Below are 14,602 nucleotides of genomic sequence, written 5' to 3' on the forward strand. Positions count from 1 at the left end.
CAATGAACGCAAATTTCATTCACAATAATGGTAAACAAGTTTTTCAAAAGTGATCGTAGTGTATTGCTATCCTTCCACTTCTGGAAGTTCATGCTGCAATTCTAAGGACACACAAGCAGTACACATTCTTCTGGCGCTTCCCAGCCTGTTAGAATCAGGTAGCTTATCACTTTCTAAATGATTGGCAGTATTTTAGTTTTGTTTTGTCAGCAAGTGTCCTGAGTCCAAGTAAACCTAAGGAGGAAGGCCAGAGAGGAATCAGTGATGGCGGAGTGTGCTGACCTGCTCGAATATCCACAATTGTAGCCGAGGCAGGAGGACCCAGGCAGGAAGGTGAGGGCTAGGGAGGAAGCCTTCCAGCCCCTTGTTACTGTCCTTACAGAGAAGGGGAAGGAACTCGAAAGTTTTCTGCACCTGCTGTGAGCCTGGCACTGCTAGATCGTTGTGATGCTGCTTTTGGTCTTTGAGTGAGCCTCTGAGTCTTGATGGGCCTTTGCCCACTGCTCTGTGAAAATGCATAGGCGGGACTGCCTTAGAGCCTAGAGCCTTTTACCTCTAATGCGCTAGGACCCTACACTGGTGCCTTACTTTATTCTGTTGTCAGTCCCCAAAGCAATGGTACCTCTTGTTCCTCTTGTAAAAACAAACAAAGTCTGTCTGGTCCTTCTCAGCCTGAGTGCGCCTAGCCCACTCCCTATGCCCAAGTCCCAGCCAGGCAGACTCCAGATGGCAGAGCAAGACCTGAGCTTCCCTGAAATTTAGGCTGGGGAGTGGGGAAGAGGCTGCCGAGAGTCCTTGCTCTGAGTAGCCTGCAAGTTCTTACCCTTCACACCTTTGCGGGCATTACACTGAGTACTCTCTTACCCTCAACCGATAATTCTTTTGCTTTAGGACTTTCAATTTACTTACCTGGTTATGTTCAGAACACTTTATAGGATGATCCGTAGTTGAAACCCAGTGAACAAAAATATGGTAAAGACTGAAACTAGAGAGTCTATGTACCTCTAAGGAACTAAGTTTAATTCCACTTTAAAGCCTATTAATACAGTTGCAGTTATAAATGCGTTTGGGGTATGCCCTTTACCTAAAGTACCATCTCCAGCAAGGAGGTGAAGCAGTGGTCAGTTTTATTCCATTTAAGGCAGATCCTCTGCATCCATTCCTTTTTTACAAATAACTATCTCCTAATGCCCAGAATCCAGCCCACACAATCCTTGACTAGTTTCCAAAACCGTTGGCTGTAGCTTCTGTAAAGATTGACACACAATCTCTGCTAGAAAAAGCCCTCCCCAGATAAAGCTACTGGATTGAAGATGCCAAAATAGGAAGTTCCTCATTTTCACACAATGGATTACTTAAACATTTAGTTACTGCAGTAAGTTTATAGAGAAATAATTTGTTAGAGTAGTTTAAATAGTCAATAGTCAACCCAAGGGTCTTTCAGTTCTAATTCTACCTTCTTGTGTTTGGGTGGCTCTGAATAAATGGCAGTATTTCAGTATTTTAATTTATCTTTTAAAAATGGACACTTCTTTCATGGAGCCAAAGAAATAGCCATTAAAAACCTGATTTATTATATCTTAAAAATCATTGTTAAAACGTTTCACAATAAGGATAGTCTTGGGGGAGGGGTCAATTTTTCAATATCTGCTAAAATTTTAAATGCACCTATCTGTTGACTCAGCAATTCTACTTCAAGGTATCTAGACCTACACAAGCCTAACAAAAATGTACGCAGACGTTCATTGCAGTATTGTTAGGAATAGCAAAAAACAGGAAGCAACATGAATGACCGTCAGTAAAAGTATGATCAAATATATCATGGGGTATCTATCATCCCATGAAATGTCACTTATGTTTGAATTGTGTGACTAAAGAGAAAAAAAAAAGTACATCATAAAAATTTACAAGAATCTCTTTAATCCCTTTTCACTGATTTTCTCACCACTACTTTCAGTCTCCACATACCTCACACCACAACTTAAAGGTCTATCATTATCCCTCATCTTATTCCAGATCTATATTACCACTTCCTTTTTCAGCAGGTGACCGATAAATACAGAAGGTTCAAACCAATGGACATGCCTAGAGACCTAAGTGATTAAATTTCCTGCTGGTAGATATGATTTCAGACTGAAACCCACTGGAAGGTGGGGCTATATATTCTGGAGTGTGGCTTGTTAAGTTATGCTTGTCATTCTTTGTCCTGTGCCACGGTGTATCGTTAAATAGCAGCATTCCTAGAACAGGGCCACATTTTGCCTTATTACTGCAGGGAGCAACTTGGCTTAGACCCAGGGAACTTCCCAGGTTCCGGCGAGTGTTAGCACTGCTGTTCACGTCTTTGCTATGAGGGGGACAAGAAATGAACCAGCTTGCATCTTTTGTTGCACAGGTATCCAAACCGTTTCCTGGCTTTTACGTTGTTTTAAAAGCATTTCAAGAGTCATTTTAAAATGACAAAGCACAAATATGAAAAAATTTAAAAATAAACCTACCACAACTTATTAAGCAAGCTAATTACTGGCCAATGGTTCACACTTGAGCAGCAGTTAATCCTGATTTAAGCTGTATTGAATTTGTGCAAATTTACAGTGATACCATCGTTCGCAAAAAGTAGCTGGCTGGTACTGAAAAAGAGCTATTTCAGGCCCTTTCAGAAGGCCTGTTGTACCAAGCAGACCTAGATTTGAACTTCTGTCACAGTTTGTGATGCCAAGCAAGGGAGTTGGCCACACTTTCCATTCAAAAATTTCCATCTTGTCTTCCCAGTGCAGTTTTCAACATAGCCAGATACTACCCTACCGTCTAAGCAGTACTTACAATCCCCCAGGCAGCGAGGGAAGTATTTGAACAGCTTCTGTCACACAGGCACTTTCCATCATTATCATTTAAGTCTTACCCCTGTGGTGCACAGCACACACAAAAGATTTTTTTTCAGATTTCACTCTTAGAAAATTAATGAAAACAGAGCAAGTATCAACACCTGATGGAAGATCATGAGAACGATTACAGGCACTAACCAGCAACAGCTCCCAACCTTTAGGAGACAATTACTTTGGTTAAGTGTTAATCAGTATGCCGATTTTATATCAAGTTTTAAAATGCAGATGACTTAATACTAAAGTTTATACTGTTTAATCTTTTGATGTTAAGAAAATCTTTATACCCCATAGTGCTGTAACTATTTCTAGACATTAAAATAGTTCCTATGCATTAACTTAAAAAAAAATCTGTTATGCCTCCCACCTCCATTTACTTGAGTTTTGAACATCCAAGTTTCAGGGTATACTGTTGAAATAGTAAACAGAGCTAGTATGTTTTCAGATTGAAAAGGGGTTTTGTCCATGTCTTCCTGTCAAGATCTGAATCCGGTTAACCCAAAAAAACCTGTTCCCGCTCTCAACATCTCAACGGTAGCTGTCACAAGACACCCACTGAAGTTCCTTGAGGCAGAATTCATTTTAACTGGATCACCTACTAGCAATAAACAATGATTCTTTAGCTACAGCAAACTTCCATGTAAATGAGAGATAACTACTTGTTCCCCTTGACTAAAAAACCTGATAAATTTTGACACACTTTCAGCCCCTCTACTGCGGTCCTCTCCTTTAGCTTAGAAAACTTAAGTTTAGATTTATAATCACTATTCCTGCTTTTTACTTACATGTGCCTTGCTTTAGAAAACGATCTTGTTTAATCCAATACTCTGAAAGCAAAATTAGTTTTTCCTGATTTATGTAAACAGCAGCCTATGAGAACACATGGAATGTTTCACAAAAATCTTTTTTTATCAGCCCATTAACCTATTTACAAGGGTAAAGTGAGTATTTTTTAAGGGATAAACTTTGCCCGCCCTTACACTTATTTAAATGATGTTGCTAAGAGGTATTAACTGAGAATAAGATTAAAATATGTATATAACAAAACCTTAAAATCTTAAGTGAAAGCCATTTAACTAATATTTAAAACCTCTGCAATTATTAGTTTATTAGTATCATCCAGGACTCAGATGTTCAGTATTCCTCCTGAAATTACATAAAACAAATGCAAATGGAAAGAATCCAAGTCAAAATTATATAACAAAACAGCACTCCATCACAAAAGCGTGTAAAATTACAAGAACGCTATTTTAAAACACTGGCACTTTAAGAGAACGATAATCTCAAAAACCACAAAATTGCCAAATTGTTCCCTAAACTGTTAAGCAGATAAACATATGACCCTGATGAATGAGCTTGAGTTTTGTAGAGAAAAATCAAATTCAAATAAATCAGGTAATTCACACTGAAATACAAAGCTTGTCTTCCTCCCTCATGTCTACTTCATTTATAAAGGGGCAAACCACAATATAGGAAAATATACCCAATTTAAAATGTGGTATACAATTTTAAAAGTTGGCCCATTAAAAATACCTTTAATGGAGGATCTCAAGTTTCCTAAACAATCCATATTTAGATAAATAGGAGAAGACATTTACAGCCAGCACTTTTTCTCCAGAGCCTTTGTTGGGACTAATTATCAACAACAACAAAAAAACGTAATATGGCAGTCTTGTATTTTAAGCTCACGCTTTTGGGGATACATTCTCAGTCTTAAACGTGGGAACTGCAAATATAACTGCCATTACATGGTAATGGGAGTTAAAGGATGTAGAGTCCTCATGTAAAGATCAGAACATACTTTTCTATTAGTCCTTCAAGGACAGACTTTCAAAATGTTTGATTCTAATAATCCCGTGCTGTGAGTAGATTGGTTACTCTTCACTTTGTAAATGAACCTGGGCTATGTGAAATCTGATATCAACCGATCAAGATTTGAGTTTCAGTTATGGATGAAAACTGTCTCAATTAAACTTTTATTACCCTCATCATGAGTATGCAGGGTGTGTACACAAAAGCTTTTTATCAGCTAACTATACGAAAGATAAACACTGTAATAATTCGTGTGATCCAAAATGGGCAAAAGCAAAAGACTAGCTTCCCCTTAGGAAGAAAATTTTCAGACCTATGAAAAGGACAACAATACTAATAAAAAAAATTGTATTTACTTAGAAGCATTCAGAATGTCAACAAAACAGCTGCAACTTTTCTTTTTTTTTTGCAATTACAGAGTGGTATTCAGTTAACAGAACAACAATTATTTCGTATAAGCTGCATCAGAGACAACTGAAGATGAAAAAACTACCATCCCCATATATAACTAATTTGTGCTGTGCACCAACAAGAACCTGCTTTAAATTTCCATGCCAATTTACAACCCCCATACTGTACCAGGCAAGGTTAGTGGCTATTGAAAATACCACCAGGACAGGGCTATCTAAAGACACATTCGGTAGTGTGTTAACTATACAAAAAAAGACACTGTACAGTTTAAAAACAAATCTTACACAGCCTTACATTTCAATTTTTTTCTTTAAAAGGAGTGAGTTGTGTACAGGGGGGTTAAATGCTTTATAGACAAGAAAAAAAAAACTGCGCTAGAACCAACTTATTCATCATCATCATCTTCTTCTTCCTCTTCATCCTCTTCATCCTCCTCCTCCTCCTCATCCTCTTCATCTTCCTCATCTTCCTCCTCTTCCTTCTTTTTCTTGCTTTTTTCAGCCTTGACGACTCCCTTTTTTGCTGCATCAGGCTTCCCTTTAGCTCGGTATGCAGCAATATCCTTCCAAAATAAAGGCAGGAGGAAAGTGGTTGGAAAGACAAGACAGTTAAGGAGAGAAATAAAAGGAACATGGCAACACTTTATGAAAAAACAAGGACTCAGATACACTAAAATAACACATTATCTGCACTCACATCTGTGGACTTTCAGAAACACACGTAAAAATATTATAATTGTAAATAATCCGTAACTCATGGAATGACACGGTTTGACATTAGCATTGTTATGCCTCACTGAAGTACAACCATATACCACATCCCAAGTTCAGTTTATTAAAACTAGAATGTAGAGACTGATTAAAGGGTAGACACTGCCACCTTCTGAATGCAAAAACGCATTCTACAGGTTTATACTGTCAGACCCTAATCCATAGTAGAAAATCTTGTCTTAAAAAAAAAAAAAGTTATTTGCCACTGAGCATGCAATTAGGTTAAGAAACATCTAGAAATAGATACATTTCTCCAAAATGACTAAATACGCTAAACTCTAACTTTACTTTTAATATTTCAATTCAAAGTATAGAGGCTACAGCTTTTTCTTATTTTATTATATCAATTTACTATACAGATCAACAAACTCATAACTTTCTAAGTTTTTTTTTTTTTTTTTAAATCTAAGGGAGGGAAAACATAAATGTTTCAGGGTGTTTATGAACAATACAGGTTACATTACTTGGTCCAGCCTATTTTTATGTTGTGTGCCTGATCATTTAAAATACTTAAATCATTTGACTCAAAGTGACTACCAAAATCTTCATAAATCTGGATACCGGAGAATAACAAAACCACCCGAGTCAAATAATGTTAAGTCAAACAACACTAACAATTTATTTGATCTTCTACATTCTTTAAAACATGGAAAGGGACTTAAGAGTACAGCCAATGGCACGCTGAATAGCTGTTATACTTAAAACTGCATTACACCTCCAACTCTTAGGAATCATAATAGGAGATTAAGATGCAGTACCAAGGACAGTCATCCATCTAACACCTGGCACACCCTTTCATCAGGACACCAAGCCAATCCATACTTACCTTTTCGTACTTTTCCTTCAGTTTAGCAGCCTTCTTCTCATAAGGCTGCTTGTCATCTGCAGCAGTGTTATTCCACATCTCTCCCAGTTTCTTTGCAACATCACCAATGGATAGGCCAGGATGTTCTCCTTTGATTTTTGGACGATACTCAGAACAAAACAAGAAAAAGGCCGAACTAAAAAGAGAGATTTAATTTTAGAATTGTAGGTTTACTAACAACTGTGTTGTATTTTGCTGTATAAAAGCTGCTTCTAATTTCTACCACATATTTCACAGGCTATAAATACTATGAAACGCTAAATATCCCTCATTAAACTTAATTTACACAATGATCTAACTTATGACACCACTAGCGGAACATACACTATTCATTAGCGTTCCAAAAGAACATTCTGCAAATTACTCTCAGACTGATGGTATTTCTCAGGAAAGAAAAGAATTAAAATTACACTTAGGAGATATATTGGGTGAAGGAGGCCAGAATCCAATTCCACTGCTCTAACTAAAACTGCCATCCAACAGGAATTTTATTTACAAAATTTAAACATACCAATGTGAGTTAGCGAAGAAACTCTGATTACGGACTCCACAAGGTGGCTTGCTAAATTTGTCTGATTCTACTGCAAAACACTCCTTGAAAATAAAAACGGGCAAGATACTTACGGAGGCCTCTTGGGTGCATTGGGATCCTTGAACTTCTTTTTTGTCTCCCCTTTAGGAGGGATATAAGTTTTCATTTCTCTTTCATAACGGGCCTTGTCCGCCTTTGCCATGTCTTCAAACTTTCCTTTCTCTTTAGCAGACATGGTCTATAAAATAATAACTCGTAAACTTAACTCGACAACGAAGTTTTAACAAGTTGTACTCTTAAGTATTAAAATGAACAAAACCAGCGTCCTTTGCTGAACATTTAGCAGCCTGTTCCAACACCACCACTCGCATGATGCAAATTGCACCGAGGCTTTTTAAAAATCCCCATTTGGACTTCACCCTTTAGTACCTCCTTAGTATTTGTGTTAAGCCCTCTTACCTTCCACCTCTCTGAGCACTTCTTAGAAAACTCTGAGAAGTTGACAGAAGCATCTGGGTGCTTCTTCTTGTGCTCCTCCCGGCAAGTTTGCACAAAGAATGCATATGATGACATTTTGCCTCTCGGCTTCTTAGGATCTCCTTTGCCCATGCTTAATTATTTTTCTAAAAAATAAATGAAAGTGTAATGTTAACAATGCAATTCACGGCATTTAAGAGCACTCTAACTCCTTGGGGAGGGAATGAAAAGCAAGGCACTGGTTGTTTAACCCGGCAGTGGCATTAACCCCTCATAATACCAGAGAAAATGGCAGTGATAGTCAATTCCTAGAAAAGGCTACACCAGGCGAAAACCGGTCCTCGAGTGTGATCTCCAAAAAGTGGACACACAGTGGTATACTCACACGGCGCTTGTTATTTCGCTGCCTGTATCTGTTCTGGGTGAATACCCAACCGGTCATTTAAAAGAAACGAAGAATTAAATGCAAAAAAACCCGTTTTCAATCAACAAAACCAAAGGTCAGAAAAGCGACGCTGCCGATTCACGGCTCTGTGCTACGTAAGGAACAAATAGGTGAGAGCCAAAGCGGGCACACCTCTCCGGATCGCGGGCCAAGTCCGCGGCTCACCTAAAGCTGTCCCAGGGATCACTGTAAATACTCTCGGCATAAAAGTTTGCCGGGGGGAGGGAGCGGGAGGCCCGCTCGGGCCCGGGCTGGGGGATGGCGGCGCTATCTGCGCGGCTGCCACCGCCAGGCAGCTTCCTTTGCTATCGGCTTGGCCCCGAGACGCATTTCGGTTCTGACTAAACACGTCCGGTCTGAAGTTTCTTCGAGTAAACAAGGATGAGGGACAAAAGCCACTCCTGCTCGCTGCTCGGGCTGCCCCCCGCCCCCACCAGGGCAGTATTTTTTTTTTCCGAGCCGTGGAAGTCGGGGCGACGCGCGGGGCGGGCTCCGCACACCTTCCCGCCACCGGCCCCCCCCCGGGCCGCCCGCCCACTGCGGGGCCGCGAGGGGAGGCCGCCCGGGACGGCGGGGCCGCGGCCCGGCCTCCGGGCCCGGCTCCCCGCCCCGCGCGGCGCCGCCACGTGCGCCCGGCCGCCCGCCGCTCGCGCAGGCCTGTCGGCCTCCCCCATTTTGTCGGCTCGGCGGAGGGAGCAGCCCCGCTCGAAATGGGGGCTGGCTCCGCCCGCGGCCGCCGGGGCCGGCGCGCACGGAATGGCCGCTGCGCGTCTTCCCCGCCTGCGCCGCCGCCGCCGCCGCGAGGGCGAGCGCGAGCGAGAATATGGCTCCTTCCCTTTGTGTGTGTGTGTATGTGTGTGTGTCTGTCTGTGTGTGTGTGTGCGCGAGTGAGTGTGTGAGAGTGTGAGTGCGAGCGCAGGCGGGCGGGGTGCGCGCCGCGCTCTGGCGCACACACTCGGCCATGACGGCCGGGGGGAGGGGCGGGGGCCGCACAGCCGGACCCTCCCCCCGCCCGCCGCCCGCGGGGGGGCCGCCCCGGGAGGCGCCCCCGGCCCGCCGCTCCCCTTCTACCTCCGCGCGGGCCGCGCGCCCCGCCGCCCCCGCACGGGCGACGCGGGGCTGTGAGAAGACGAAAAAAAAAGTTGCCTCGGAACTGCTGCGCCCAGCTCCCCCGCCCGCGCCCGCCCGCCTTGTTTTCTCTCCAGCCAGCAGCGCCGGGCCGAGTCAGCCATGTTCCAGCGAGCGCCGCGGCGCCGCTCCCCCCGCCGCCGGGCCGCCGCCGCCGCCGCCGCGCCCGGGCACTGGCTCGGGCTCGGGCTCAGGCCGGCGGGCCCGGCCCCGCGCCGCCGCCCCCGGCCCCGGCCCCGCGCCGCCGCCGCCCGCCCGCCCGCAGCGCCCGCCGCCCGCGCTTGCCCGCCGCCGGCGCCCGGCTCTGCGGCGGCCAATGCAGCCGTGAAGCGCCGCCCGCCCGCCCGGCGGCCCGCCGCCCCCCGCGCACGCCGGCCGCCCGAACGCTCGGCCCGGGGGCCGAAAACACGTTAAAAAATTTTTTTAATGAAAAAAAAATTTTTTGCGCCAGTCAGCGCGGACGCCGCCGGGGGTGGAAACTCGCGGGGCTCGGGGCTCGCGGCGCCTCCGGCTGCCCGGGGGCCGGGGCTCCGGCGCGCGGCCGGGCTCCCGGCGCCCGAGGGGAGGCTCGCTCCGTGCGCAGTTCCCCCCACGGTCCCCCCTCATTTGCCTTTGTGTGGATCCTGACCCGCCGGCTCCCGGCCGCGGGGATCCGGCCGCCGCGCGGGCTGGGGAGCTGCCGGAGGCGCTCTCCCCGCCGCGGCGCTGCCCCAGACTCACCCTCCGCGAGGCACAGAGTCGCCCAGTGCCCGTCCGGCTCTCACTTGCCCCGGCGCTGTCTCTATGGAGCTCAATGTACTGCAATGGCTGTGAGAGCGGGAGCCAGACGCAGCCTCCTCACTCTCTCCGCTCTGTAACATTACTCTCCAGCCAGCGCGGCTCCTATTGGCTACCGCCAACTCACGGGGCTCGCTCATTGGCCCGATACCTCCCATTGTCCTGACCAGAGCCCGTTTGCTATTGGCTGTCTCCGGGGACACGTCATCAAGGATTGAAACAGCGCGCAAATCTGAATGTGTGTGTATGCCGGGCAAAGAGGCTGAGGCGGGAGAGGCAGAGGCAGAGGCAGCAGCTGCTACGGGAAAGCAGAGCTCTATGGTGTATGTGTGCATGTGTCTAACCCAAGCCAGCCCCACGCCCGAGCGGCCGCCCGAGCGAAAAGGGCCTGACTTTTCCACAAGTGTCTCCAGCTCCTCAGGCAAAAGAGACACCCACAGGCCTCCCCCCCCTTCTCACCCCAAACTCACTTCCAAAGCCGTTAAGATAAGAGGCCCCAGACTTTTTAACAGACCTTCAAAAGTGAGAGCGACACGATGAGATCACGGCCCCTGAAAACCGGGGTTTCTGCTCGTGCAGAGGGGCGAAGGCAGCCAAGATTCGAGCTCCTCAGCAACATATGGTTGCATTACACTCTAGATCTCTGGGAAGGCAGGGCTTTTCCTATAAGAAAGTGACACGATCCAGTCAGCCGGCTTTAAAACACCCCTTTTCTGGGCTCCTAAACCCGTACCGTCAGGCTTGCTGAGCAGCTGAAACCTTGACTCACCGAACAGGCATTTAGTTTCACCCTTTTTCTTGGTTTGATCGAGTTTCACAGCTCGTCTAGAACTTTTTATTTAAATACAAAGCACGGTCTCAACTTCCTGGAAATCAAATGATTATTCCATGTAATTAAAGCACACAGCCACTTCGTTTTGATATGGGGTACTCTAGCAGGAAATGTTCGCGAGGGCCTGCTAGAATTAGCAAATTCATTAGAGACCACCTTTTTAACTGTTGGGCTGTTTTATTTGACTCGGTGTGGATTACTGTTATAATCAAACGAATCCTTGTGATGCTATCTTTCCCTCCCATCACACCACTTAGTGCATCCATGTAACTGCTCTAGGATTACAGGAGTTGTAGGTATATTGTTACCCGGAGGATTAGATAGAGGCAGAGAGTGTGTTTCTCTAACTCACCAAGCTGGCGGTATTAACAGCCATACTTATTATGTCTGTAAAGAAAAATCTGCTAGCTATAATAGCCAGTTCTGAAGACTCTACGGTTATATCAGCCCTTTATGAAACTATTATCTATTCCTCTGTAGCCTGAGCAGACCACACCCCTATTCAGTTATAACAGACTTCCCTTTTTTTCACTCTCTGATGGTATGTTTATACACTTCTAAACCCACCAGCCAATTCCTCCAAATGTAACACACCAAAGTTAAAATCACTCATTTTATTATGTTAATTTTATTTCATATATCCAGTCTAAGCATCCATAACATAATGTATGTGCTCAAATTTATTAAGCTATTTGAGAATAGACTTAGAGATAACCTCTCCTGACCTTTGATGTTAATGTTTATTCCTTTTATTAAAAAAATACATAATTGGTCTCAAGGATTATAGTCTTGGTGAATGGACAATGCATGTCATATGAACATGAAAAAGTATGATATTAAGACTATATAAACTAGTATAATGTACACTCGGCGTTTAAAAAGCAAACATCTAAAGTTAACTGTTATATTGTTACCTTCACACATATTTACTCTCCTTTACTTCCCTCTATTAATCAAATTTTATGCTTACTTTAAATCTAGGTATTTATTTCAATTGTTTTATCTTCTCGATGACTATATTACAAAATATTCATGAGAATTATCCACACTTTAGATGGCATCCGTGATATCCAAATTTGAATATTATCTGAAGATAGCACTAATCGGTATTTTCCAGGAGCAGTGTTGGGTTTGCCCTGGTACAACCACTTTTTTAGGTTCTTTTACCAGTTGTCTCTAATAGCTTACTCCTGCTAGGGTAAGTTTATGGTCACAGAACAACTCAAGAGCAATGGGTCCACACAGGTGTCTATTTCAGCAGGATGGTATGGTGAATTACAGGCACCGGATTTAAATAGACCTGGGTTCAAATCCCAGCTCTGCTACTTACTAGCTGTATGATCTCTGGCAAGGTTTTTTTTTTTTGTTTTTACTCCTTTGTGCTTCCAATCTCTCAGCTATAAAATGGAAGTGATCACGGGCTTGTTGTAAAGATTAAACTTTTTCTTCAAAGGTTTAAAATTATGTTATGCAGACCTCTTCAAACCCATGACTTAGAAAACATCAAGTGCAGTTAGTTAGCCTTGAGTTTTTCTTCATATTTTAATTTTATATGAGGGCAGTGGTTGCAAATTAAGTTTTTTTTTTTTTTTTTTAATTTTAGCCTCAGACAGCACTAAATCCTCATCCGGTCTAGTGATGGTGCCTTCAGTTATTCCCAAGTATAACAGAGGCCCTGTCACAGACCATTAAAATCTGCACTTCTAGGCACATTTCTCTTATTTGCCTTTTGTGATACAAAGGGAGGAACATAAAAAGGAGAGAAACTTTTTAAGTAAGCTCTACAACTTCTAGCTCTAACCCTGCAACCTTAACCTAACCTGCAACCTTAACCCAACCCTGAACCTACGTTCACTTATTTTATTATATTAGACCCTCTCCTTCTTCAACATGAATCATTAGCCACAAATTGGCATATATTTTACTTTAGGGTTATTGGGTGTTTTAATCCCAACTTACGAAGTTATCTAATTCAAAAAGCCTGAACACTCTCTCCCATGCCCAATTTAGCCGACTAAATTACAGATCGTCATGAATATGGGTTATACCCCTCCTGGAGCCTGCCTCTAGGATAGGAGAAGCGCCTCTCTTCTGGAATCTCAAAATATTCTGTACGTTAATTACTGTGCTCACAATTGTAATTATCCAGTTATATGTCTGTTTGTCCCACGGCAATGCACCCCTTAAAGGCAGGAATCCTATCTTTGCAACCCAAGCACCTAGCAGGGTGCCTGGCATACAGCAAGCAGTAAATAAAGTCTGTTGAATAAATGATTTAACAGCTGAAAGAGTACTTACTGCAAATTATTGTTTTAATCTTCCTCTTCCATCTTTGGCGATAAACATTGGGGTATTTCTAAATCAGAAGGCATGAAAATAGAACAATAAGTAAATGTTAGGATTAATATTGAGGAAAGATGTCAACTGCACCTCATTCTTATAACTTAAAAAGAGGAAGATGGAGTTGGGGGCTAGGGGCAATCGCAAAGAAAGACAAACGCATATATTTGTAGTTATTTACCAGCTCCCAACTAGGCCAAGGTTATTCCTAGTTGGATACAGTGAACTACGGCAAGCCAAATAAGAATTTATCACAGAAAACTGCAAAAATGTCTGCCCAAAGGTTGTTTCCAGTGGGCCTTTGAAACAACTCTAACGTAAAAAAATACAAAAAGCAGACAGGGGGCTGTAAGTCTTTGGCTGGAGGATATTGATTCCTCCTCATGCAATGAAGCCTAAAGTCAAGTTATATGAATTCTCTGTTGTCTCTCCTTCCTAAAAAGGGCCAGTTTCTGAAAAGGAAACCGAAATGTCTGACGAGGCCAACCACACTAAGGGTCCTGTACACTTAAAACCTTCTTCTTCTTTCTTTCTTTTTTGGATGCTGACAATAAAGGAGAGGAATTCAGGTAGAGAAAAGTGTACAGGTTGTGACCTAGGACACTGAGTCCCACCCCTCAATCTACCACGTGTGCCCTCGGGTAGCCACTAAGGTCTGTGCTCATTTCCCCAACTCTTGCTTAGAGGTAGCGATGCTTCATCTCACTTGCAAGGACATCACAGGATTAAACAGACGGGCACAAAGAGAGACCCGAGGAAGGCAGAGAGGTGGTGTTATTGTATCTGTCAGCGCGTGGGGAAAGGGAACCTTGTCCTGGGCTGCTTAAGTACTTCTGCCTGGGCCTGAGTCTTCTGTGCCAATGTGGCTTGCAGGTGGGGAAGTCAGTGGCTTCAGCTGTGGGCAGCACTGATGGCTGAGGCAAAGAAAACGGTATGGGAGTGATTTTTTTTTTTTTTTTCTGGGCTGCGCTCTGCAGCTTGCGGGATCCCGGTTCCCTGACCAGGGATTGAACCCCAGCTCTCCACAGTGAAAGCACAGAGTCCTAACCACTGGACCACCAGAGAATTCCCGGAAGCAAATTTATACCAATAATATCTCTAGAATTGTAATATTTCACTGGTGAGTAAGGAAGAAAAATTACCTTTTCTTAATAAGGTTCCTGTTCTCTGGTTAACCAAAGAATGGTACACATGAAGAGGGGGACACTCATTAGTAAAAGCTTTTATAAAATGGTGATCTAAATTCAGAAAAGATCAGTGTTTTACGTCTTGATCTCAAGAGCCACGTCAACAGGCCAAATTCAGGTGCCATAAACCTTAAAAACAAATGT

The 14,602-nt window shown here is 43.8% G+C and overlaps 1 protein-coding gene across 3 annotated transcripts; it reads right to left on the reverse strand.

Annotated features, from left to right (window-relative positions):
* Positions 1-3,964: 3,964 nt before the first annotated feature.
* Positions 3,965-13,293, reverse strand: HMGB1 (high mobility group box 1). 3 transcript variants are annotated; one of them, XM_060288258.2, is made up of 6 exons: positions 13,230-13,293; positions 10,614-10,762; positions 7,732-7,895; positions 7,365-7,510; positions 6,702-6,876; positions 3,965-5,667 (listed from the first exon to the last, which is right to left on the reverse strand). In XM_060288258.2, exons 3-6 carry the CDS (start codon positions 7,879-7,881, stop codon positions 5,491-5,493), a joined length of 648 nt encoding a protein of 215 aa, XP_060144241.1. In that variant the 5' UTR covers positions 7,882-7,895; positions 10,614-10,762; positions 13,230-13,293; the 3' UTR covers positions 3,965-5,490. The 3 variants fall into 3 exon arrangements, with proteins under 3 accessions (XP_060144241.1, XP_060144240.1, XP_030738432.1); XM_060288257.2 differs by lacking the exons at positions 10,614-10,762; positions 13,230-13,293 and adding an exon at positions 10,043-10,199; XM_030882572.3 differs by lacking the exons at positions 10,614-10,762; positions 13,230-13,293 and adding an exon at positions 8,135-8,318.
* Between the last annotated feature and the right edge of the window lie 1,309 nt (positions 13,294-14,602).

Source organism: Globicephala melas, chromosome 18 (genome assembly GCF_963455315.2).
Source record: "Globicephala melas chromosome 18, mGloMel1.2, whole genome shotgun sequence".
Classification (NCBI taxonomy): Eukaryota; Metazoa; Chordata; class Mammalia; order Artiodactyla; family Delphinidae; genus Globicephala; species Globicephala melas.